Below are 24967 nucleotides of genomic sequence, written 5' to 3'. Positions count from 1 at the left end.
CAGTGATTAATGATCACTAATATTTTAATTAAACTGGAATGGATGAGATTACAACATGGGATATGCAATTGTACTGGCATTTTCTGTGTTACCCAAGGGATAGGTAATCTCTCTGATAGTTATCAAGCACATGGCTGTGCTTTGTAAATGACACAGGAGGCTCCTCACTGCCTTGGAGATGGAAAATTGATTTTCCTTCAGTTCACGGCCCACTGAGTTTGTGAGGGAGCAGTCTGTGCTCATTTGGCACAGAGGCCATGATTTCCTCATGGGAAATGAAGGGAACTGCTCATATGCAATCCATAGATCAGAAAGCTGATCCTGGAGCATGATTTCCTGCTACTGAAGACAAGAAACAGTCCCAGACACTCCATGCACTCAAGCAGTAAACCTGAGTTACTAAAATCTGAATATTCCAGACAGGACTCCTGTCTTGAACTTTAAAAGCGTAACATTTTTTTCCTCCTTTTCATCGTCTGTCCCCTCATCTCCACCCACTTAATAACAGCTTGGTACTAGGAAGTGTTTGTTCACATTTCAGGAGTTTTCAGTGAAGTTGACACAACAGTAGCATCCATTTCTGGTTTATAACTGCACTCTGGAATGCTGTTTTTGTTCCAAGGTACTGCAAGCGTGTCAGGGAAAACTACACATGACTCAAAATAATCAGCTCCCATAGTAAAAATTACTTAAAAACCAAAAAGAGACACACATTACCTGGTCAGGGGAGGGTTTGTGGTTGGTTTGGTTGGAATGGGATGAGGATTTGAGGTGGTCATCCTCATAGTTGTCAGCCATCAGCTTCATGCGGTTCTGAGTCTATTAAAAATAAAAAGAATAATGTCAGTCTACTTTCTAATGTGATCATACAGACTAAAGGGAATATGTCATTTATGCTATCCTGTAAATGCAAAATCCATATATGGAAAAAAATAAAACACATAAACAGTGTCACTAGGCACTACTGTAGAGAAATCAGTAGGTTTTACTGTAAAGGTCTGGTAAAAATTTGGAGACACATTCCAACCACTTCACTTTGAGGCTAAATTAGTTTTGCAAGTGCGTGCCTCATCTGACTTGCACCTACTAAAACATGTAGCGTTCAAGTGTATACAAAGAAACTAATTTATTCTTATAGACCTTTGGGATTAAGGTTCAAACACCAACTTGAAGAAAAAATCGGTGAAAACATCAGTTTGATGTCCCTACGTCAGGTTAAAAAAAAGTAAACAAGCTGAAAGTAGGTTATTACTGAAGTAGTCCACCCAGTTTCAATATGCAAATCAGCTTCCAACCGATATACCTAAGAGGAGGAAAATCCTGTGGTTGGTCAGAAAAATGTTAATTATAGAAAAGCCTTCCTGTGAGGAAATAAAAAGGTTAATACATACGCCTTTGGGAAGAAAAGGTGACATAACAAAAATCTATAAAATTAAAAACTGCACACAGTCAAGCAAAGAATTAACAAAACATAAAACAAGCTTCCCAGCTTTTCTTCAGCTTTGCAGGAAATTTCAAGTTCCAGAGGATGCATGATTTTTAAAAACACAAGATATAAAATAAACTGTGTGAGAATAAATGGAATATCTTACCTTAACATTACCATTCCAGATAAGGAATTGCAATGAACATTAAAACATACTACATGATTGTGTGTGCAAAGGACAGTGTGAGACAAACCTCTTTTAATATACTACCCTGAAATGAGGTCCCTAGGCACCTACAAACACATGCACACAAACAACAAAAGAAATCCACCCGGGCAAAATGTCCCACCTGCCCAGCAGGGCTCACAAAGACCATTCAGGCAGCAATGACACTCTAGGAATAGCCTAGAGAGGACTATGAAATAGCTGGGTCGAGGGTCTTGCAAAGTGAACTGTCAGCCCTGCACTAGATACTTCACTTCCAAGTTATCTGGGTGACGCTGTCCTTGGGCACTCACACCTAGAACAGGCCCTAAATGGAGTGACAGCATTTCTCCTCCCAGCTCATTAGGTAGACAAAGCCCCATTTTGAGCTTTGTGAAATCTTTGTATTCCAAAAAAATAAAAAGGCTAGCCAGACCTATGTTAGATATGATACATAGTAAATTATGCACAGCTAGACGTATTAAATCATCAGCGATGCACTAAAATTAAATGCTTTAAATGAAAGCTCAAAGCTCACTGTAAAAATGCCAGCTGTTGATTCAATCCCTTCGTAACTGCATGGTTTCTCACTGAAAACTAATTTTAATGAGTACCTTGAGGCTCAAGAATGCAAATTCTACTTGACTGTACTCAGATCATTACAGAGAAGGTCCAGGGTTTGAATCCGGATTTGATTTTATTCTTGGATTAATTTAACAAAAGCTAACAATGAATTGAGCTTAAGCAATAAGCAATTTAATCATGCAAAATCTTCATATTGTTTGCTCTTTTTGTCAAACAAGTTTTGAATTCCAAGTCTGACTCATCATTCATAAGTCACTACTTGAAACATGCTACATTAATACTTAAACAGCCAGTTTATTATAAAGGTGCTTTCTCCATATTTATTATTTTATTATATTTAAGGTTGGCTCTTTAACAATGTCTTCTTTGCAATGAGAGCTACTGATCTTAAATGATTTCATATTTCTTTGGAAATTTTTGGGTTTGATAATAAGTAATAACTCCTTACATGACTTTAAGTGTGTATGTGGAAAAAATCTGTCAAAAAGCAGAAGTTCACCAGAATGTTAGTATAGCACATTAACTTTTCTGAGAGAAAAAGTAGCTCTTCCCAGAAAGAAGGCAGCACATTTTATTATACTGCATGAAAAAAACTATGTTAACATTAATTCAGGAAGAGAAGGATATAAAAATATAAACATTTAAAGCACAGTATCCCTCACAGAAAATTCTGAAGTGGAATTGAAGAGGCTGCATATTTCTATCACTTCAAGTAGAATAACCCACTATTAATACATGGCAGGAGGTACGACAAGAGGCTGAGAAAACTGGGTTGGTTTAGCCTGAAAAAACAGGAGGCTTCTTTAATTACTTGATAGCAGGAAATAGAGAAGATGAAGCCTCACTCTTTCTGGAGGGCACAGGACATGAGACAATGGATGTAAATTGGAACAGAATTTCAGAAAATCAGGAAAATTCTCCTAATAAGGCTGATCAAACACCACAACAGGCTGTCAAGAGACTGCCGTCCTTGCACTGAAGGACATCCAGACACTGAAAATGTGACTGGACAAGACCTTGAGCAAACTGGTAGTTCGTGATGCTCTCTCAGCAGCAGGATGGATGTGATCTAAAATATGCTGCAATTCTTATTATTTGGGCTTTTCATCTTCAGCTAATTTTACAGCAATCAAGGCTGGAGTTTTCAAAGGAAGAGGAAGCCAAGTTCCAAATTTCCTCTTAGTTGCTAAATACGATTTAGCTGCTTAGCTCCATTACAGCCCTTTACACATTTTAACCCAAAACAATTTCTGCAGCATCCTGATGATGACAATCATACGCATCAGTTCACCTAGAAGGACATTTTCTATGTTCCCCCTTTAATACAATCTGACCTTCCATGGCTTCTGCTGTTACCCTAAGAGCACATGTTTGTGATATACATGTCTTGGCAAGAAAACACCAAAATCAGTATTGTGATTTCACTACAGGAGCTAATTTACACATTTATCATTGGAATTAGGCAAAAATCAAGAGATGGAAGAAAATCAGTTTACTTCCTGATGGATACCACTAAAAAGTCTCTTCCAACATTAAAATTCCAACAAGCAGTGGTGCAAATAAAATATGTAATACAGCATTATGGTATTTTTCTAGTTCTCCTTGTGTCAAACACGGAAATGAAAAGCTTTTTCTTAGGACTGGAATACTAACTGACAAACTTCTAATTGGTAATTTCGCAAATAACTGGAAATACACGAACTCGGTTTCTCTCCTGCTGCTCCCCTCCTTCCGGAAAAAAAATGTTCAAAAGGATGGAAATTTCTAGAGCATACGGCTGTTGCAATGATTTAAAAACAAATCGTTTACTGTGGGGAACCACTCCAACATCCTGCAGTCCTGAACTGCTTTGTCATGGTGCTATTATACAATCTTCTCCCACCTTATGAGGTTATGGCTCAGATCCTAGGGCAAACATTTCTACATCACTGTAAAATTATGAACAACAAAGTGGTTTAACCACTGTGTCCTGTGAGAAAATAAATGAGCACTGCAGACAAATCGGTTGTGTCAGGAGTGCTTTTGTCTAAAACCTCCAGAGCTCGCAAGCAGAACCAGTGATGATAAGAACCGGATGTCAGATCCAAATTTTGCTTAAAAAATACCAGGCACCATTACAGGTACCTTCTTCATGCATGTGCAGATAAAATGCTAGAATGAAAAAAACAGGACAAGACTCTGCAACTCAATAGATTTTTGGATTTTTTTGTCCAGAAGGTTTCTTTCTTTTAACAGAACAGATTTCATAACCTTATTCCTTGCCCTACAATCACACCCTGCCCCCAAAACCCTATATCTTGTCAAAGCCCTTAACAACACTCCTTAGACTCCTACTAATCATGTGCAAAAGAACAAATAAGCCCTTTAACTAGTGTCAAACCTCAGAATTACTGAACAGCCATTGCACACTCTCAAGCTCCTAACTGAAAGCCAGAAATGACTGTGGAGAACTTGCCACAAGACAAGACATCTGCAGACCAGAGTCTGTGAACCACAGGTCTGAAGCATAACAGTTGCAAGGGTACTGCATCTAGAAAACTCCAGCTTCCTCTGGTTATATATTAGGCTACACTCTGGTACTATGAGATCTTGCCTACTTTCCCTTTCTCCCCTTCCAAACTTCTGCAATTGTCCTTTTGCCTCTCTGATACACTTAATACCCTTCTTGCTTCTCATCGTTCCTTAATCCCAGGAGAAAATATGAAACAAGCTTATATTAATCATACATGTGAATGGTCAGCATCACCACTTCTTTTTAATGTGCCCTTTCTCCTTTTGCTGCTCTATGGTCCTGCAGGGATCTCACCAAACTCTTTCTGGTTATCCTACAGTTTACTTCTGCCTGTATTCTATAACCACTAAATGTTTGGGTAAACAAGGAAATTACCATGGAGTAGACTATTCCTAATGCAACCAACACCTGAAAACTTTCATTCCAAACAGCACATGTATGATATTTTAGCTGCCAAAACTGTATCCATGGTGAACTTTGTTTAAGAATCACCAAGTTCCTCTGCTTCAAAGCACACTCTCACCTGTAGGCTGCTAAGAGCAGGTTATTTTATGTTCCCTGCAGGCTACACTGGTAGCTTACTTGTGCATCCATCCTAAAGACCAAATTAATAGATTGTATCACAGTTAGATTATTACATGAGAAAAACCAGAACTGATGCTGATCCACAAAGTGTAGGGGAAAGTCAAGAGACATATTCTGGAATATAGCTGGTAAAACCTAGAGGAGTCCTTCCCAGGTCTGACAAACTCTTTATAGTGGAATTCCACGTATAAATTTGAAACCCACAGATTTAACTACAGACATTGTTTATAATATATTTTAAAGAATGTTTTTATTTGAAAGCTTGCACTGAATTGTATGTTATAATGAGAATACATACCTCTCTTAAGCATTTCTGCAGGATAGCTAGTGTTCTGGTAACCATTACCCTGGCAAGCTTCTGAAACCAAATTTTATTCATAGGAATCACACATTTCTGTATTTCTAGACAAGTCCTCTAATAAATAGCAGATATGATCTTATAAGCTGTGCATTTTCTCTATTAGTCTGCTTCATACGATCATTGCAGTAATTTATTCAACAGTTTGCATCACATCTGTCTTTCTACCATGCAACAAAGCAGAAACCATGATATCAATGACTACTTTCTCATTTTTTGTAAAATATTTGAGTAGGGTATTTCTGGCTTTGTTAACCAGTCTAAACAAGATTTATTAATCTTTTAATGTGGAGTTTAGTAAGCCACACATTAAGTAAACATTAATATCATGATTGTACTTGTGGCAAATGGATATATGGTTGAGACAGTGTGTCAATGAGTTAAAGGAGTCACCCGATTTCAGTTCAAATTGAGCGTTTCACTGGAAGCACACACATGCAAATGCAACAGTTTAGAAACCTTTTCACCGCTAATAACATAAAAATATAATGGAGAGACTTAGAAGATTTTTTTTCCCCCCCTAAGTCATGTGCCAAATTCAGGATCTCTGAAAATTATGTTCTTGCATACTCCTTTTCCATTTGCTGAAGACACACATACTCCCTGTAAATATCCAACAGCTCTGTGCTGGAATCTGGCTGTGAGAAACACAGACAGAATAATCCCTCCTTACCTGTTATTAGAATGTGAAACCCTACATCACTGTTTTGAGTATATCTATACCTACCTCGAAAGTACTTGAATGCACACCTACCTTGACTGTATACCTCCTTTGAACAAAGCATCTCTGAAAGGTTGTTTTGAGATTTTATTCAATGCCCCCTTCCCTTTTATGATATTTAATGATCTGGGATACATTTTTCAAATTTGTAAAGAGATGGCACGTCCTGAGTTGTCATTTCTGTCCGTAAGGTTTAAAAGACATCATTAGTTAGGTTTGGCTTTCCTTTCGGCTGCGTTTAAGATTAGCAAGTAGGATTCTTCAGTTAACAGCAAACAAATAAGAGGTTCAGCTGCATGCAAATAAAAACCATTCCTGTTACCACAGTTCTGTACAACCTGGAGCCTGTGTTTGTGTGAGCCCAACACATGTGCACTGTGCAGCTGCTGGGGTTTGTCAAAGCCTGAAGGACTTAACACAGATTCCACCTGAGATTTTGGCTCCTGGATCGATGGTTGGCAATGTTACAACAATATTACATTCTAAAGTTAAAGACTTTATCAGTCCAGTTAATTTCTGTGTGTAATGATTCAATTTTTGTGCTCATCTCTCCACATATGGTAATTATGGAGAAACTTCATTCTGGAGAATTCATATTCAAAAAACCTTTGAACTAAAGGAGGCAGATCATCTAGATACGGAGTTCTCTCCAAGGCTTGACATATATAGACATATGTGGATGGATTTAAAAAACAGACTTTGAACTGAAATTTTCCCTGTGCAGGAATGTATCAGTTGGAATTTTATTAGTTCCTTATGAGATGAACAAATAACTAACTATGGGTTTGCTTGATGACAAAATCTATTGAAATCTGTTGCTCTGATTCCTGTCTAAACAAAACCAGTCACACAAAAGACAGTCCAAATCAGATCTTGTGTTTGGGACTCCTTGTTGTGTTATATCACATGAACACTATGTTTCTTTAGCTCTCCTGTACTCTCTTTAGAGATACCTCAAGCTGTGTTTAAAGACTGATCCATCAGTGGTAATAAAAATGCTTTTCTCAATTATTTGTTTCACAAGAGCTGGAGTCTGCCCAGTCCCAGGTTCAAAACGAAACTAAAATAAATAAATAACAATTAAAACCCCCCTCCTTCTCTCATGCTTAATTGCACAGGAGCAAACCAAGTACGTAAGTTCATCGGCATCTTTCCTGTGCATGTAAAGGTCTTCTGCAGAAATATCACTAAGGTATGTTTTCTTGTATCTCAAAGATGTCTGAGAAAGCACTGGAGTCTGAGAATGTTTCCCACCATATTGTAATCTTAATTTATACTGTCTGGGTGGCCTATGCGTCAAAAAAACCCCATTTCAGGCAGGATCAAAAGGACAGGACAAATGGTATTCTGTGACAACATCCTCAAAGAATCCTGGATCTCTCACACTACACAAGCCCAAAGAAATTATTGACTGAAATTGATCTGAAAACAGCAATGGCAAGCAAAATGAGCTGGTGTTTTAATCCTTGAGATGAAATAACAGAACTGCCTATATTCACATTCCTGTAGTAAGCATATAAACCCTCTATACTCTAGGTTTAAAGTAAGCAGGTAAGTATTTATGTGTTACAAGCCTGCCCTGTGGTGCAGCCTGTTAGGGCAAGTCTGATCTTGGTTCCATGTTACGGCGGAGAAGGGCCTCACTGCAGAATTCCCTGCCAGAGAGTGCAAGATCAGTACCCTTTACTGATGCATGCCCTGAGAGCAGAAAAGACTCATCTATTTAAATTATCTTAACAGCAACTGGGTTTTGCTTAATCATGCTGCTACATCTACTCTCTATCTATTGCACCATCTCCATTACTTCTTTAATCAGTTAAGAACTGGATTCTTCTACAGATAGGATGGCTACCCTCGAAAAGCATGAGTCCACTTTATTATCCATTTTATGCTGGCTAATGAAGTCTGTGCACTTTGGATTTATATTCTACATCTTCTAAGCATGGTCTTCAACCCTAGAATAATCGCTTTCTCCAGCCTGCCTCCCCCATGGTGTCTCCAGGCAAAAGTCAGCTGGGACCAGTGTGAAAGTATGTATGTTCTGAATGGCCAGCCATATGTGTATGCTTCAGCCAAACAAAATACATCACGGCACAATTCTTCTTGCCTTTCCCTGTGTGGGAGCACTACTTTGGGGTTTTTTCACCTCTACGCAGCTGTGGATGTTAATTAAGTTCCTGTAAGTTACACAATCTTTGAGACTTCTTTCCCTCTGTCAGATTTGGTTGAAAGTAGTCAACCAATTGAAAAGTTACTTGGTGGGAGCAGATGGATAGCACTGTGATTTAAACTCTTCTTTGGAGGACTTTAGGATAAAAGCTAGTCCAAATTTGCATGTTTTGTTCAAGTTGTAAGAGTTTGGATATAGTCTCTCAATATATCCTTGCGTTAAATGTTGCATAGAAGGGGAGTTTTCTGATACCATACTCCGTGCCTTTCTTTAAGACTCTGGGAGGCCAAATTGCTACAAATTCTCAAGTGAACAGCAGGGAGCCTCTGATGTTTAGTTCATGTGTCTGCTGAATGTTTAATATATACAGTTTATTCAGTCTCTTTAACCCACTTCGATACATGCCACCAAGGACAACTCACTTGAACAAAAAAGTGAAATACTAATTTTATAATAATGTGAAGGGAAATACCAGACTTTGTTGGGGTCCTTATTACTCAAACTGTTGAAAACTCCTGAGTACACTTCTCCCCTTGCTCATTTTTCCCCTCTCACAGTGTGTTTATGGGTCCAAGCTAAAAAATTCATCTTTTATTTTATCAATTGAGAGAAAACCAAAGACAAAAAAGCAGCCAGAAAACCAAGCTGAAATGTACTTTGCAGCATAAGCACTCCCTAAAAACTTTGATAGGTTGGTGATACATGTGTTTTACAAAGCAAAATGTAAAAGAAATCTCAGGTTATGCTAAGGTTGGAAATGCATTCTAACATTGTGATTACCTTAAACTTGTGCAATTTAAGCAAAAGAATTAAGCGGCACAGATAAGGTTAGTTGTACAAAATCTATAAATATCTGAAGGCAAATCCCTGCACCGTATCCTGTAGAACAGGCAAGTATTTCTATAAAAAATAGAAGCTTTGTTTGACATAGCTGATGGGACTCCTCTTTTGTTATAACTGTTTATTTGAAATTTCTCCTTCCTTTTTCACTTCAGCTTCATTCCGCAAGCTGCTCATCTTACTCTCATCTACTTTGCTCTGTCCCTCTTCCTTTTGTTATTCTATTTGATTCTCCTTTCCAAAATAAATCCACTTGCATATGCTCAGCTCCACAAAGCTGCCTGTATAACACAACTGCCTTAGTCACTTTGCTTTTGTCTCTTAGTTTTTCTTCTGGTCTGAAATCAGAAAGCTTCTCAGTCCACTGATACCTACAAAAACTGATTAGCAAAATCTCATCTAGGAATTTATATACAAGATGCATCCTACTTTAAAATCTTAAAAGATAATCATGATCCCCTACTTCAACAAAAGAGTTTGTAGGCCATTTGCTTGTGTGTATCTACATACACCTTTCATAGTTGATGTAATTTGGAAGTTTTCAAATCTTTGTCTATTTTAACTGTGTTTTTACAATAAATATAGTAAAAACGTTCCTTTATCTATGCATTTTTAGTTTTGGAAGGTATATATAGTGTTTTTACCACAGCTCTTTTAGCCTTATATATTTTTATTGTTATATGACTCACCACTCCAATTGCATTTGCCTGCAGCTTCAAAGAGTTGTTAATAGCAACCCCCCTCTATACATGCTGTTCTTGGCAAAAAAAGTAGTTACATACAGATACAAATTCCTAGATGCTAAAGTGATGTGAGCTGCTCAGTATCATCCCAACACAGCCTGTCTGTAACTGCCCAGAACCCAGCTCTGGGTGTATACATGAATGTGTCTGTGTCTACATGATATAAACAGCGTTGATAGTAACTTTAAAAAAAACCAAAGCCCACAAGGAAACCTCAAGACTATTTATGCTTGTTCTGAAACTAATTTCAGAAGCTGTTGCGTATAAAAGAAAAAGAAAATTAATATCATTTTTATGCTTTGCTTTCATCTTTGAATCTAGACAAAATCCTCCATGGTAACTGCTGGAGGGAAGAGTTGAAAGGGCATTTCCTTTGACAACCAACAGAGCTTTGCTACCCCAAACTAAACTAAAGCTAAGAATTTTCTCTGTATGGCCAAATATTAGGGTTGACATCCACGCAGAAGAGCTCTGCCTCATCAGATCCATACAAACACACAGACATTACATTCCTGTCTGTCCACACCATCTGTGCGTGTGGTCTGCAGACACAAGATTCCTGTCCATCCACACTGTCCCTGTGTTTGGTCCACAGAGGTAGGATTCCTGCCTGAGAACATAGCAGCATATGTGCAGTACAGAGTTGGACAGATGATTCCTGTCTATTTGCCCTGCTCTTGCATGCAGTACACAAGCAAGGAGGATCATAATAAACCAACACTTTTTTTTTCATGTCTTTCTTTCTTTTTCTTCCAGCAGAGGTTGATTTTTCCTACTAGGTTTGCATCACAGCTTAGATAACAATACCAGCCAGAAAAACTGAAGAAACATCCAGGTTTTCTACTGTATTTGTGCCAGAATTTTTCTTACCAAGCAAAGCAATTCTCTTCCTTTCTAAAAAATCCATGGCACATGATGTGTAGAAATATGCCAGCTTGTTCAGATGAATTTCTCTAAGGAGTCTGCATTTCAGACAGTATTCCTGTCATTGCTTACTCTATTCCTAATCAGCTGTCTTTCTGTGATTTACATTATATTATGCCATTACATATGAGTAGAGGCCCAGCCAATGGACACTATAAAGCACCCTGTAAAGCTTGGAAAATTCTGTCTCTGGTACAGAATCATCAAAAGGTCTGTGGAACAAGATGAAAAAACAGCCAGTCGTACTGCCAGTATTCTTTTCTTAACAATCCTTTTACTGCAAAGTCATTAAACTTAGGTAGGTGATGCCACATGTTAAAGAGCCCTGACAAAGCAGAGGAAGAAGCAGAGATGAAGAGAAGGACAGTGGCAACCTCCACTGATTTATTTGCCACTAGAAGACCTAGGAGGAAACAAGGAAGCCTTCATATTTTTTAAGCCCTCTTTGAAACACAAAACAGATTGCTGGCTGGCTGACAATGGAAAAGTCCTAGCTAGTTCTGGTTATCAGGAAAGGGGGAAAGAGAGATCAAGAAATCTTGTCATCATCATCTGGTAGTGATGAAGAGGATAGAGATGGACCATAAGGAATTTGTCTCAGTTTCCACTTCCCAACCTGTGGATCCCTCTCACCAAATCTGTGAATCCTTCTTTTCCAGTCCAGAAGAACATACTGATATCTGTCTATGAGACTCGGGAGAGACTTGAAAGGTGCACAAAATGAAGATCTCTGTGTATAAATAAATGTATTTCTCTTAAAAAAACCCAAACACAACAAAACCAGAAAAAAACCTAGAATGAGAAGGTACAGTACTTATTACTTCCACAGAGCAAATAAACCCATGCAGTCTTCCAAGTTTTAAACAGCTTTTGTATGTGTGTGTTCTGAAGGATCACTATATTGCTTTTATTATTTTTTCACCACCATTAATGTCAGCAGTTGGCAGAAGTTTGGGTTGCTAGCTGTAATAAAGGAGGCAAAGCCAAGGTTATATCTATGAGTGTTTTGGAGATGGAGGGCACATTGGCCTGGTATCAGAAATTACAGTTACACTTCAGGTTAATGTGAAAAAACTGAAAAGAGTCATTTCTTCAACTGTGAAAAGGATTCTGTGTGGTACTACAGTAAAATGGAATGTTTAAAAAAGTTAAGTTTCCCCCTCCCAAACAGAAATCCACTGTTAAAACAAGAGATACCTAGGTGGTTCAGATCCTGAGAAGAACTTGGCTGGAGTCAGCTGTGAGACCTCCATTTATTTTCTGTTTACTCAACCACAGGAAATATTTGCATTCACACTAAGATAGTCAGGAATTGGTGGTAAACACAAAGAAAGAGAACAAACGACTAAGTTCTCTGACTGTAAAGTTGTGCTCAAAGAGAACAAAACCCCTAATAAAATGGCTACCCCTTAACCAGAGCTGTATTCAACATAAAAGACCATTTCTTCCCCAGGCACCAGTACTGTGGTCAGAGTTTAATATATATCTGGAGGCTAAAGCTTTATGGAAGGTGAGAGACTAACATTCGCTTAAACTACTGATGACCTAAAATTAATGTAACATGCAAAGGCAAATTTACTCATATTTGAATCTGAGACTGCTTGACCAGCAAACTGATCTTACAGCCACATGATACATGTTTCATTATGTCACGTAAAATCTGACATCAATCTTTTGATAACTGACTTTGAGACTTATTTTGTCTTTATGCACAATCTTGGACTAATCCCTAAAAGCACTTCTTGGTACTAAAAAGAGTCAAACCTTTGGTACCACATTTAAGGCAAAGAGGGGCAGACTGAAACTCTGCTCAATACAGGTCCACTCAGAGGCAGCAGAACACAACTGCCCTGAAGATGATCTGCCAAAATCACTACCTCGTATTTAACAGCATCCTCTGCAGACCCCATTCATGTGAAGGTCTTGAAGCAAGATCTCCATTAGTATCAACTTTCTCATCTTGTGTCTCTCAGAGCTGGCAGCTGTTACCAGACTCCTCACATCTTCCCAAGTCAGTAGCCAGCAGAAAAACTTCCATCCCCTCTCTACACATGTTCACAAATACCATGTGGCAAACACATTACCTTTAGGGAAAAACTACACCTTTTCTTTAGTCCTGACTATTTTTTCACCTTAGAGAAGGAGTGTAGAAAACAGCATGTACTTATTAAGGAGTAAAATGTATAACTTATTCAGCACCAAAACATGAACAGTAATTTTTTTAAGGCTTGGATTCTTTAGAATTTAACAGAACTGAAGGGAATCTGCAGCCATCAGCACCCTTCCATCTGCAGAAGCTATCATGAGCAACTGATGCCTCATTTCATAAATCTATGACTCCTTTTGATAAACTTGATATACTATTCTATCAAATTCCAAAGCTTGGTATGTAAACTCATGAAGGGTTAGTATCAAGAAACTAGTCCTAACTGATAGCATGCATCTTAAGATTTCCAACTGCAACACGAAACTTTTATTTTCCTCTGCATTACCTATTCGCTACCCTGAGACATGGTGTACTGGACTAGGCTCAGATTGTTTCAAAAGGGAAATTATTTTCAGAGCTCTAAGGAGCTTAATACAGTGGACGAGAAAAAATATCTGTAGACTGAGAGGCAGAGGCATTTCAGTGCCTAAACTCAAAAATACCTGAGACCACTGTTCATCAACAGCTCACTATTTACTGAAGCTGAAGTTCATTCTGTACAGTTAAGATTTAATGTTTCCATTCTCAATTTGTAAAATGGTGGGGATTAAAATTCTCTATTGCAGACTATGTATTTTTAGTTCTCAAGCAAAAAACCCCACTGATTTATTATGTTACTCCCAAAACAACACAGAAAGAATTCCAAACATGCAATATATTCTATCTTATAGATCATTAATTTTCATTACATATTTCTAGGTGCACAATTCTTTCCATCATTCCTCCTTCCAGTAAAGAATATATCACTGACATATGAAGTCATACAACTGCTAATCTGTAATCTACTTGGAACTTTCTATATATTTAGTTTATGAAAGCAATCAGTCAGCTCGTATCTCTGACTTCACCTTTTCCTTACATGTTTTTGGAATACACCTTGCTTGCACCATCTATCACCTCAGCAGTCACAGATTTTACACAAAGTAAACCCAATATTAACACTGGTAAAATGCCTTTCAGCTTTCTGCTACTACCATTCTACCAACTACCAATACATGAACTGCTTTCTATATAACATAGTTGTTAAAGTCACAGATTCAGTAGGCTTTTCATTCAAAGAGAAGCAACCACAATTACAGCTGTTCAGTGTGTGGTGTGTTTCCTGGGGAATAACACCAATAAATGTAGGAACAGATAAGCATAATGCATCAAGTTAGTACATTTTGAATGGAGATGACGGAAAGGGACACGTGTATCTTCTAGACAATTGTCAGTGCCAGGTAGGACAGTCCAAATGAGCAGGAATAATTTGGTATAGAAAAAGCTGCATTCAGTGAATGAAATATCACTAAGGATGGTTACACACTCATGCTGGAAAATCACAGTATTTTTACTGAGATCAAAAAAATAATTCAAAATCTTCTCGTATCTGAAATTTTGGTGTGAAATTCCTGTTTCCTTTGCAAAAAACTACATTCATAGGTTTATCTCATCAAAATTATTTAAATGTTTAAGTGGAATCCTGTCTGTCACCAAAACTTCAGAGTTCCTTAAACAATGTGTCTAAGTGACAAGATTTAAATGTAATTATAAGCTTACTGTATTTTCCGGTCAGCCTTCAAACATCATCAATTCAAATACCAAAACAGTGATGCCAAACCAACCCAGCCACAAGAACCAATTGTCGGAAAGTCTGAAATACTTTACCCCTGAGGCACATCCTGCCACTGGACAACAAACACAGAGTAGTCGTGTACGGGTCCTTCCCAACTACTCAGCAAATGGTAGAAGCTAAGCAAAAGAAGATGCACCTATAATTTTATTCCTTGCATGAACAACTGTTTGCAATCTTGAGCTCTTCTACATGTCTCTTTTTGAGCTTTTGCTCCTATCTCACAAACTCATCAGCGTACACAAAGACTGTCAGAAACTGAGGGTAACTGTTCTCAATGTAAACTCTGGAGCACAGAAATCCCAAAGAAATAAATCCTTAAATGCTTTGTTGGATGTATGTATTAAAAAGACCTGTTCTAATATACTCTATTTAACTGAAAAACAGTGCCTATCAGATCAGTGGTTTGTACCATGGTAGCGACAGAAAACCACTGCACAGTACAACTGCAGCATGAAGTGACAGTGACTGTATTTACACTGCAATAATGCCCATAAATACTATTCACAAAGGAATTATTACTTTTTAGGCCCCAAATTAGATTTCTTAGTGCAGTCTTCTGAAGAAACCCAAGCTCACTCCATGTTCTAAATTCTTCAAGACCACTAACAAGACTGGTCCTCCCAGTGTAGGCTTAACAATTTTAACTGATACCAAAACCCAGCAGATTGGTTGTTACTTAAAGAAATGGGATACAAGGTCTCTTGACTGCTAACCTAGACTTGTCCAGAAATCATAATTTTGTAGTCAGGGACAATGTTACCTGAATAACTTAGCACAGGAGTTCACAATCCTTGAAAAAGAGATACTATAAATACAGCAGGAGATGCTGTCAGCAACTATCCAATTAATTTACCTTCATTTGTGACAAGTTTTAGTGAATCAAAAAGCTGTAAAACTGCAATATGAAAATCTTAATATCATCAACAAATGGAGGAATATTCCTAATTGAATAAAACAGGCTTTTGAAAACTAAGATAAAACTTGAGAAATACTATTCCATAGAATATTTTTTTAAATGTTACAAATGTCCAGAAAGACAGGGTAGCAAATACTGTATTGTCATCTGAGTTCCAAACTACTTCTATAAAACTTAAGGCTCAATCTCTCAGTGAGGCAAAGAACCTTTCCCTTCAAGCAAACCTACATAGCTGCCATTGCAATGCCCTAAAAACTACTGGCTGAGACATGAGTGAAAGCATAAACAGAAAGCAGACCTGGCTGTTAATACGAGGGTCAACAGGCAATTCCCTTCTCTGGCACCATGAGGTCAGCGACAGCAAGGAGTTCACTTGAACATACATTATTATTTAGTAGTACAAGAGGCAGAGGGTAAAGGTAAAAGGAGGAAGGAGAGGGGAATGAGAGTATAAGTAATACCACAGGAAGATGAAATGCTGCCCCAGGAAAGACTGCTGAAGCTGCACTGAATGCTGTTACTGTGGTAATCGATGATTGAAAATGATGGGAAAAAAGTCTGGAGTACACAGCAGGGAGTAGGTGCTTTCTTTTAACCTGCAAGGGCTTCTTGTGCTGTGCCTCAGGAAGTGGTGTTCAAGGGCATGACAAAGCCTTGCTTTCTCTGCCTGCTTGGCTGCTGTCAGGGTGCTGGGGTCTGCTCCTGGCAGAGATCCCCTTGTGACAGAAACAATTACTGAGGAGTGAAGCCTGGCAAAACAAACAGCACTGTGCTGTGATTGATAATCTGGGTGGATTGCAGGCCTTCCACAAAAGCCATCATGCTTAAGTTTGACAGCTGGCAATGCTTGATGAGAGCCAATTAGTGGATATATATTCACTTCAGCCAGAAGTTTCTTCTGTTTCTAGTCCAGTAGCTTCCTGAATAGGAAGTGTACAGTGATTTCCCTCACTTTTGCCTGCTTACATGTATGCCAGCTATACTGTCATTACAGCTAACAATATGCTATAAAAACGATGTATTTTGTATACTAAAGCCAGTAGATTCAAATTTTGTAAAGCTACATTTGACCCTACACATAATGGTGGTACAAGAATCTGAAAAAAGATAATTTACACTGACTCAATGTCCACTTAGTGTGTAAATGAGGCTGTGACAGCACTATTTAGATAACAAGTCCACTACAAATGACAATAGTTATCAAAATGCTTCACTATTCCTTGAAAATGTCCTTGGCAAAGTGCATTAATCTGTCTGCTGCTGTTTCAAATAGGCTGATCTGGCATTCAGAGAATAACACAATTCTGTACCACTCACTACATGCAGGAACCTCTGACATGCAAGTCCCTTTCAAACTCATCTGTTTGTTCTTAACTTTCTTATCAAACAGCTTTTCTTCCGCCACTTCTGCATCTATTTCCATTCTTGCTAATGCAAGTATGTGAGTGAAGAGACCAATAAACAAAGATGGATCCAAGTACTGAGAATCTCATAACTTGTTTAAAACATTAACTTTTACTTAATTTTCTCAGCTTTACAGAAGCCACCACCACCACACACAAACAACTTTAATATATCTTCCTAGACTTCCTAAGTCCCCTTCTGACGGTGGTTTGAGAGGTACCTCCATGCACTAAACTTCAATGGGCACCATCACACCACTAGGACCTCTCAGGTGCTCTCACAGAACAATGGTAGTTTTGTCACAGAAACAGCACAACAGTCAGCAATCATCTGCAGTGATTGTATCCATACCACCTGAAGAACAGTTTTCTAACAGAGTAATCACTTTCATCAGATACAGTTTCAAATCAGGGCAGCTAAGGCAAAGCAAAGACTAACAGCATGCCTTGCAGAATCTGTATTATTTCATCAGGCAGGGTGGTAATAAAACCTGCCAGAAGTGTGGTCATGCTGATACTGCTTGACAGCAGTAAGAGGAAAACGCCTGCCTGTCAGTCTCCTTTGACCTGTTCTACATTCTCCTGTTACAAAGAGAAAATGACTCCAAACAGTGGAACTTCACTTTGGAAAAGTTCACAGCAGAGAAGTGTCAGGTGTCAGTGTGTGGGGTTTCCAGGGAAACAAATAACAGTAGAAAAATAGCATTTTTTGGGGGGAGAAGCTATTATGGAATCTAAAATTCTTTCCTCTTCCTCATGATCCCATGAACCACATTTACTTGAGAAACAAATCTCTGCTGTACCTTGGCTTCATGAGGAAAGCCAGCCAAAATCTTTGCAGAAGCACAAAGAAGCACAGAACAAACAGCTTTGGGACTTGCATGGCTAGATGAAATACATATTAAATACTGCATAAAAGCTAACTATTAAGACTACTAGTCATTGCCAAATAATTTCTCTTGCTGTATGAGAATGGTAAATAACAGCCCCTCAAATTCATGCTCCCCCACAAAGGAAGGTATGATCATGATGAGGATATAGAAGTAGGACGGAATGACAGGTGTTTGATTCCTCCGAATGGCAGGAATTAGCTGACTAAATAAGCCATACTTTCAATAGCATGAGGTTTCTTATCTCCCTTCACTAAAATAGAAAGGAGCTCTTTTCACTAAGGTAAGTGAACAGCAAGAGTGTATATGGCAACAAAAGGAAAGGTGAGGGACCATATGAAATAGAAGTGCTAAGGGAGAAAAAGTAGACATTAGTGTTGTACTTCAGAATGAAAAGGAAACTGAAGACAAAGGTTGATCTCCTACTCAGTTAAAAGTGAAAGCCATCAAAAAATAAAGCCAAAAAGCTCAATGTGCTCATGAACCTTCTGTGCCAGTCTTTGCTAAAACTGTACTCAGGCACTAACAAAATTCATTTCAATTCTCACAGAATATCCTTTCAGGTCAAAAAAGGAAAAGAACAATTGAGATGGTAGTAAAAAAAAATGTCTTCAAATTCTTTAGCTTTGACTATACTATATGATACTGGAACAGGCTGCCCAGGGAGGTTGTGGAGTCTCCTTCTCTGGAGACATTCAAAACCCGCCTGGACACATTCCTGTGTGACCTTATCTAGGTGTTCCTGCTCTGGCAGGGGGATTGGACTAGATGATCTTTTGAGGTCCCTTCCAATCTCTAACATACTGTGATACTGTGATACTAGGAAGTTTATGTACTATAATGAAAGCTATTAATGGTTGTTTATGGAAACCTGTGAGGTTTTGCAAGACTCCATTAAGGTTTCTCACACTCTGTCATGACATGAACAACTTCAGCTAAGGAAAGGCCTCATTTTGAGCTTTGTCCAGTTTCGCGCTCGGAGAAAGAAAAAGACAAATCAAATAAAATCTAAGAAAAACCATCTGGAATGATCAGATACCTAGAAAACAAGACACATGAAAACTGGAAGGACTAACACTGCCCAGTTTAGAGAATAACACAGAGGAGATATCCCAGTGTAAACCAAAACATCTGCTAAAAAGTGCAGAGAAATAGTCTTTTTTTTCCCCACATCCGTAACGGATAGAAAAAGCTATAATGACCTTACAATTGCAGTAAGGTTGACATTATAATGATAAAGACAAATGAGCCATAGAAAAGACTTCCCAAGACTGAAGGTCTCCCTCATTAATAGTCTTTAAGAACTGATTACAGGTATAACTGAACAAATCAAGTGGGTTACATGGAGCTCTGTCCTGAACCCAGTACTATTTAGTATTTTTCATTAACAATGTGAGGAAAACAAATAACAAAGTATCTGATGAAAATAGAAGAAAATACATGTTTATGAAATATGTGGAGAAAGCTTAAGCTATGTGGTTTAGTGAGTGTGCTAAAGTACAGGATAAGAGCTCAATATGTTCTTGAAAGACTGAGGAACTGATCTGAAAATTACTTTCATTTTGGAAAAGGCAGCATAATAAGAATATTACTCTTATTATTAATTACAGTATTAATCTAACCCGAAGTAACATCACTTAAAATTAAAATCTTGAGGTCCCATAATGAATAACACTGAATCAGGCTAGTTCCTCATAACTTTGGCTACAGTGTATTATAAAAGAATCAGGAATTATTATGAAACATTATATAATAATACAAGTGAATACAGTGATTTATAAACAATTCAATTTCATAATACCTCCAACTCTCAGAAAGCACACTGATATGGTTCCGAGGCTCCTGAAAATTTCAGGACTATTACTTCATGTTTATGGCATAGTAGTGGCTAGAGATGTTGGTCAAGCAATGCCCACACTATGCTAGGCACTGTAGAAAACCACTGAAAATGGCAAGCTTTGCTCCAAACATCTCCTACTAGAAAACCCTTAGTGTTTAGGACTCAAAGCCCACAGACAGGAAACCTCAGCCCATTCAGATATGCCTTCCCTTTACAACTCAAAGCAGCAGAGTAGCGCTTCACCCTTTACAGTAAGTATACCCTGATCGTTAAATCTTAGTTTGACAAGTCAAGGAATAAATGGCAAACGGGCCACTTTCTAACAGATGAACAGTGATGTTCTGCCACTAAGCAGTCCAAAGCTCCTTGGGTCTCCGTCAATTCCAGTGACACACAACATGGGGGCTTCTCTATGGTGTATAATCCAAGCACGCTAGCTGGCGCTTGCCACTCTACATCTGGTCTGTATTAGACAACCTTTAGCTCCGTTCTTTTGCATCAGCCCTGGCCCCCTCCGGTGCAGCAGCCTCCCAACCACTGCTTCTCCATGAACTACTCATGGAGACAAAGTACTCAGGGAGGAAGTAAATTGGGACCACATTAGCTGGTGACCTTCGCCCTGCAATTGGACTGCCTTTCCGATGATAGAGGAAATCCCTCATACAAACTGACAACCAATATGAAACAGGCAGCTCCATTTACTGGAAAGCCTGGTCAATGCTGAGTGCCTCATTAGGAAATGGTCTCTATATTGAGGCACATTCCTGCAATTCAGAGCCTAGAAACTCTAAATTAAAACAACATTGATGCCATATCCTCTTTCCAAAATGCCTCTCTTCATCCAAACTTTAATACACATACTTAAAGAAATTAAAGAACCAAAATATCTTCGGCAGGACCCCTTCCCTGTCTTTCGCAGTAATACCCTGCCCATGCAAGTGACCAAGAACGTGACAGTGTTTGGAAGGGAGAAAGGACAGTTAAAGCACAGAATAACTGCAGAGTCCTTCAGAATCTGTACAACCTTTCCTTGGTGAATCCATGTCTTCATCAATATTTTTAAATAAATAAGAATCACTTGAAATTTCAGGGCTGAAGAAACTGGATTTACTTTTTTTAAGCAGTAAATTGAGGCTCATGGGTAGAATGAGTTTTTGTTTTGGGAGAGAGTTAGTTGTATCCTTCCACACTCTAAAATTTAAAGATGAATTAACAATGAGTCAGCCTGCAGTAGTAGCTATTGTAGCAACTCAATGACAACCAGCACAAGCCACGAAAAGGCACAATCTGAATCCTATCACACACACACTTGGATCCTTTCATACTTGCTATTGCTGTGTAGTCAGAAAACTGCTTTCTTAAAGCATTATCTTGGTCAGAGGCCCTTTCCAGTTTGCAGTGAGATTCAGCAATCAGGAATACAGTGCCTACCACAGCATGCGTAACTCTTCACACAAACACCCCCTTCCGATATTGCTCAGCATTTCTGTTTGCATCCTACGTACATGGAAACAGGAATCTTTTAGTCAACTGACTGCAAGCCAACTGAAAGAGCTGCTTTCCCACCACAAAGTCTAAGAATTTCCTAGAAATGGGATGGACTGAAGTACCAAATACTTATCAGGGAGCTCAACAGCTCTGAAAAAATGTTAAAGGCAGAAGGAAGAAACTCCTGAGGTCAGGATCCCAGCTCTGAATGTGAATGGTTGAATAAACTTTTTAGGTTCCAGAACTGCTTTTTGAAGTCTTCCAGAACATCTTGATTAACTGGCATTACTTGCCTTTCTTGAACAGCTGTGTTCAATGCATCTGCAAATCTGAAAGATTTTTCATTCACAATTTCTACTGTAAATTTAGGAATTACAGCTAAACTTTTCAGAAGTTCCTGAAATGCTGTGTAGTCTTATGGTGCTGGTAAACACAGACAGACCTCTGTTCCCAAGATGTAGAAAAGGGTCCATGTAGAGAAAACTTAACGGATGAATCAGCTCAGTTGTTTTGTTGGAAAATATGAGGCTGCTGACCTGTAATAACAGAGGAGGACCACAGGGGCCAGGTACAGAGGTTACTTGCAAAGTGTGTGGAAAAATGAGATTCGCTTTGACTATATCAGTAAGGAGGATCCTGCAAAATCTCTTCTGATTGCAAAATCTGCCTTCTCTTCTGAGCTATCTCATGTTTCTGGAGCTGTCAAAGTTGGTATGATTTCAATTGATGCAGAAAAGGTCTGTATCAAAACTATTAGTACTGAAGAAAAAAAGGTGATTTGGGATCCCCTGCAACTTAAACAGGTGGTGAATATTATTGTCCCATAATGAGTAACTTTGAGGAGTTCTTCTTTCAATGTGTTGAAAGCTGCACACACAAAAAGATGAAAGATGATGAATCCTTAAGGTGTAGGACTGATTTTAGGGAGGATATGTCAAATCCCTCTTAGGCCAAATAAATATTTCTCACTTATGGTTTAAATATAGTTTAGACTGTTTATATATAAACATATACTCTGCCTTGGGGATTGGGAATGTACTGGAGAATACCTTGCAGCCTCATTATCTCTGATTTTATATTTATACTTACACTACTTACATATAGCTTGTATTTATACTACTTGTAGCACAGATGTGTGCGGTTACTTTCTGCTTTCTTCTTTTTCTTTTTTTAAGATGACAGTATTAAACAACCTTAAACAATGACAAGTTGGTAATGACAATGACAAAACTGCTGGTGGCAGTTTTGGAACCAGAAACTTCAAAGGCATTTGGATATTCCAATGAATTTTTTGAAAAAGGACTAGTGCTTCTTTTTTTAAAACCCAAAACATCAGCTCAGAATTGTTCTCACAATTTCAAATTAATCTCCTCCACAATTTTAGTTTATTTGGTAAATAAAGGATCCCACAGCTACATAGAAAAGCACTTAGAATGGGCATCAAGGAAACGTTCATGTCTTTTTAGGAATAGAATATGGTATTTTAAGACTTATTAACACTGAAAAATAATGATATGACCTACAATGTTAAAAAAATCACCTAACTGAAACCTAATCATTAATCACAATCTTAATGGATAAATCAAATACCACAAATTTTCAGCAGAAAAAAGTCTACCACAAATCACTAGATTGTTCTATCTACCCACAAAGGGTAATCAAAAGGAAACTGGGAAAGGCAAGAGGCATGAAATGCTGGAATTTAAACTTAGGATAACAAGAGATGACAATAAAGTTCCAATTTCTCTTGGAATTAGTGGTAATGTACATTAACTGCTACACCTACAGACAATTATGTGAAGAAAATGAGTACTTTCTATTGCTGTGGCCACTTCTGAATTCTGTAGGAGGTCATCTGGCTGAAAAGTGAAAGTAATTACAACTGTTGCTCAACAGTAAATAATACAAGACCGTAAACTATACTTCTTGTTTGTTTCGAAGCTGGTATAATAATCACAATTACTGTTTGTCAATTAAATTTAAATAACTGTTATCCTAAAATCCACGGCCATCCACGTAACCTAGTTGTGTTTCCTAAGGAAGGAGCAGAGAAATCCCTTATCAGAAAGCAAACCGGTTTTGTCTTACTGTTTTTGACAGCAACAGAAATAAACTGATTGACAGATGAAATGTTGCTCATAAAATTTTATGAAGATGGAAACGATGGCACTAAAGAAGTTGATACCGGATTGGCAGCAGCTTATGTGTTATTGCAGGGAATGTGGCAAGCGACTAACTTGGAAAAAACAGTAGAAGTGCTGAATTGAGGAATCTACATAGATTTTTCAGACCTTAAATCTCTTATTGCCAGGGACACCTTTTGCTTCCTCTGTATTTTATTGGCAATGTATATTTCGCATTTCATTCAACACTGAAACCCAATATTAAATGCTTGAATAGAAACACTTTTTTTCTTATTGTTATGCCAACACAAAAAGATCTTAGAAATAGGAGAGGCCAGAAATAGGAAAGGGCCAATCTTCTCAGAAGCACAAGACCTCCCAAATTCCACTCTAGTAGCTAGCATTCCCATATGGTGCTCCTGCCACAGATTTGAAATCACAGTAGAAACTGTGTGAAGTAACACATTCATGTTTGAGCTTTACAGCAACAAGAATTTTCTTCCCTGACAAGGCAAATCCAGACCACCAAGAGAAGTATTACTACATTTCCCTGAATCTGTGGTTATTTGTACCTGTAGAAGCTAATAACCAATGTCTTTTTCATTCACAGTTCCCTATACATTCTACCACACATTTACTACTCAGGCAAGTGACACAAAGGAACTTCCCCATCCAGTGAGGCTTCTTCTTTCCCCCCATGTTCTAAGCAGGCTTCATGATCGGTAGCTAGTTTGAAATTGTTATTTATACACTTCCTATCCCAACCTTTGACAGGATTATACATTCTTAGTTCCATAAATCAAAGTAATAATCTCATACCAGATTATTAACTGCTTTCTTTCATAGTCTCCCACTACCCACCTGCTGCTTGAGCTGTTGCACAAGACGGTCCTTCTCTCGTTTCAGTGCAGCCACTTCATCTTGGGTCTTCTTCTTAGAGGATGAGAGTTCTAGTAGAGCAATATTGGCATCTTTTTCACTAATGGCAGCAAGGAGGGCTTCTTGTCTGAAAAAAGGCCATATAAATACATTATTATCCTGCAAAACTCAGAGGAAGCCTTTACAAAGAGTTGAATATACCATACATGTTGTAGCAGCATGCAACTCTGAAGAGCAGTAATGTATGTTTGTCATGGTTCTACACTGGTGGAGCAGGAAGCCAAGACCTACCCGCCTACCCCTAAATGACTGCACAGATGCCAAATTATTGCCTACAGGGTAAGAAGAACATGTCATGATATGTTCCTATTCTGTACTCAGCTTCTCAGTTTTCAGTAACTACCATGTATTATTACTTTGGCTGAAAATTTCCATTCTTTGTAATGTTCTATATATTTCCACAAGAGAATTTGAAAATGCATGCACAAATTATAGACTATTGATAAGACTTCTGTGTTAAATTATATTAGCTTATACT

General features: G+C 38.2%; 1 protein-coding gene across 1 annotated transcript in view; it reads right to left on the bottom strand.

Moving 5' to 3' along the window:
• The window catches only part of ERC1 (ELKS/RAB6-interacting/CAST family member 1), a 286136-nt gene that overhangs the window by 27159 nt on the left and 234010 nt on the right, over positions 1-24967 (bottom strand). Inside the window, exons 16-17 of the mRNA XM_080623933.1 lie at positions 24412-24556; positions 718-819 (exon numbers count right to left, since the gene is read on the bottom strand). Coding sequence (XP_080480059.1) covers positions 718-819; positions 24412-24556 — 247 coding nt within the window. The remainder of the gene's footprint in view (positions 1-717; positions 820-24411; positions 24557-24967) is intronic.

Source organism: Psittacula echo (assembly GCF_963264785.1).
Source record: "Psittacula echo genome assembly, chromosome: 1".
NCBI classification, from domain to species: domain Eukaryota; kingdom Metazoa; phylum Chordata; class Aves; order Psittaciformes; family Psittacidae; genus Psittacula; species Psittacula echo.
This window is presented reverse-complemented; position numbering and strand designations above follow the sequence as displayed.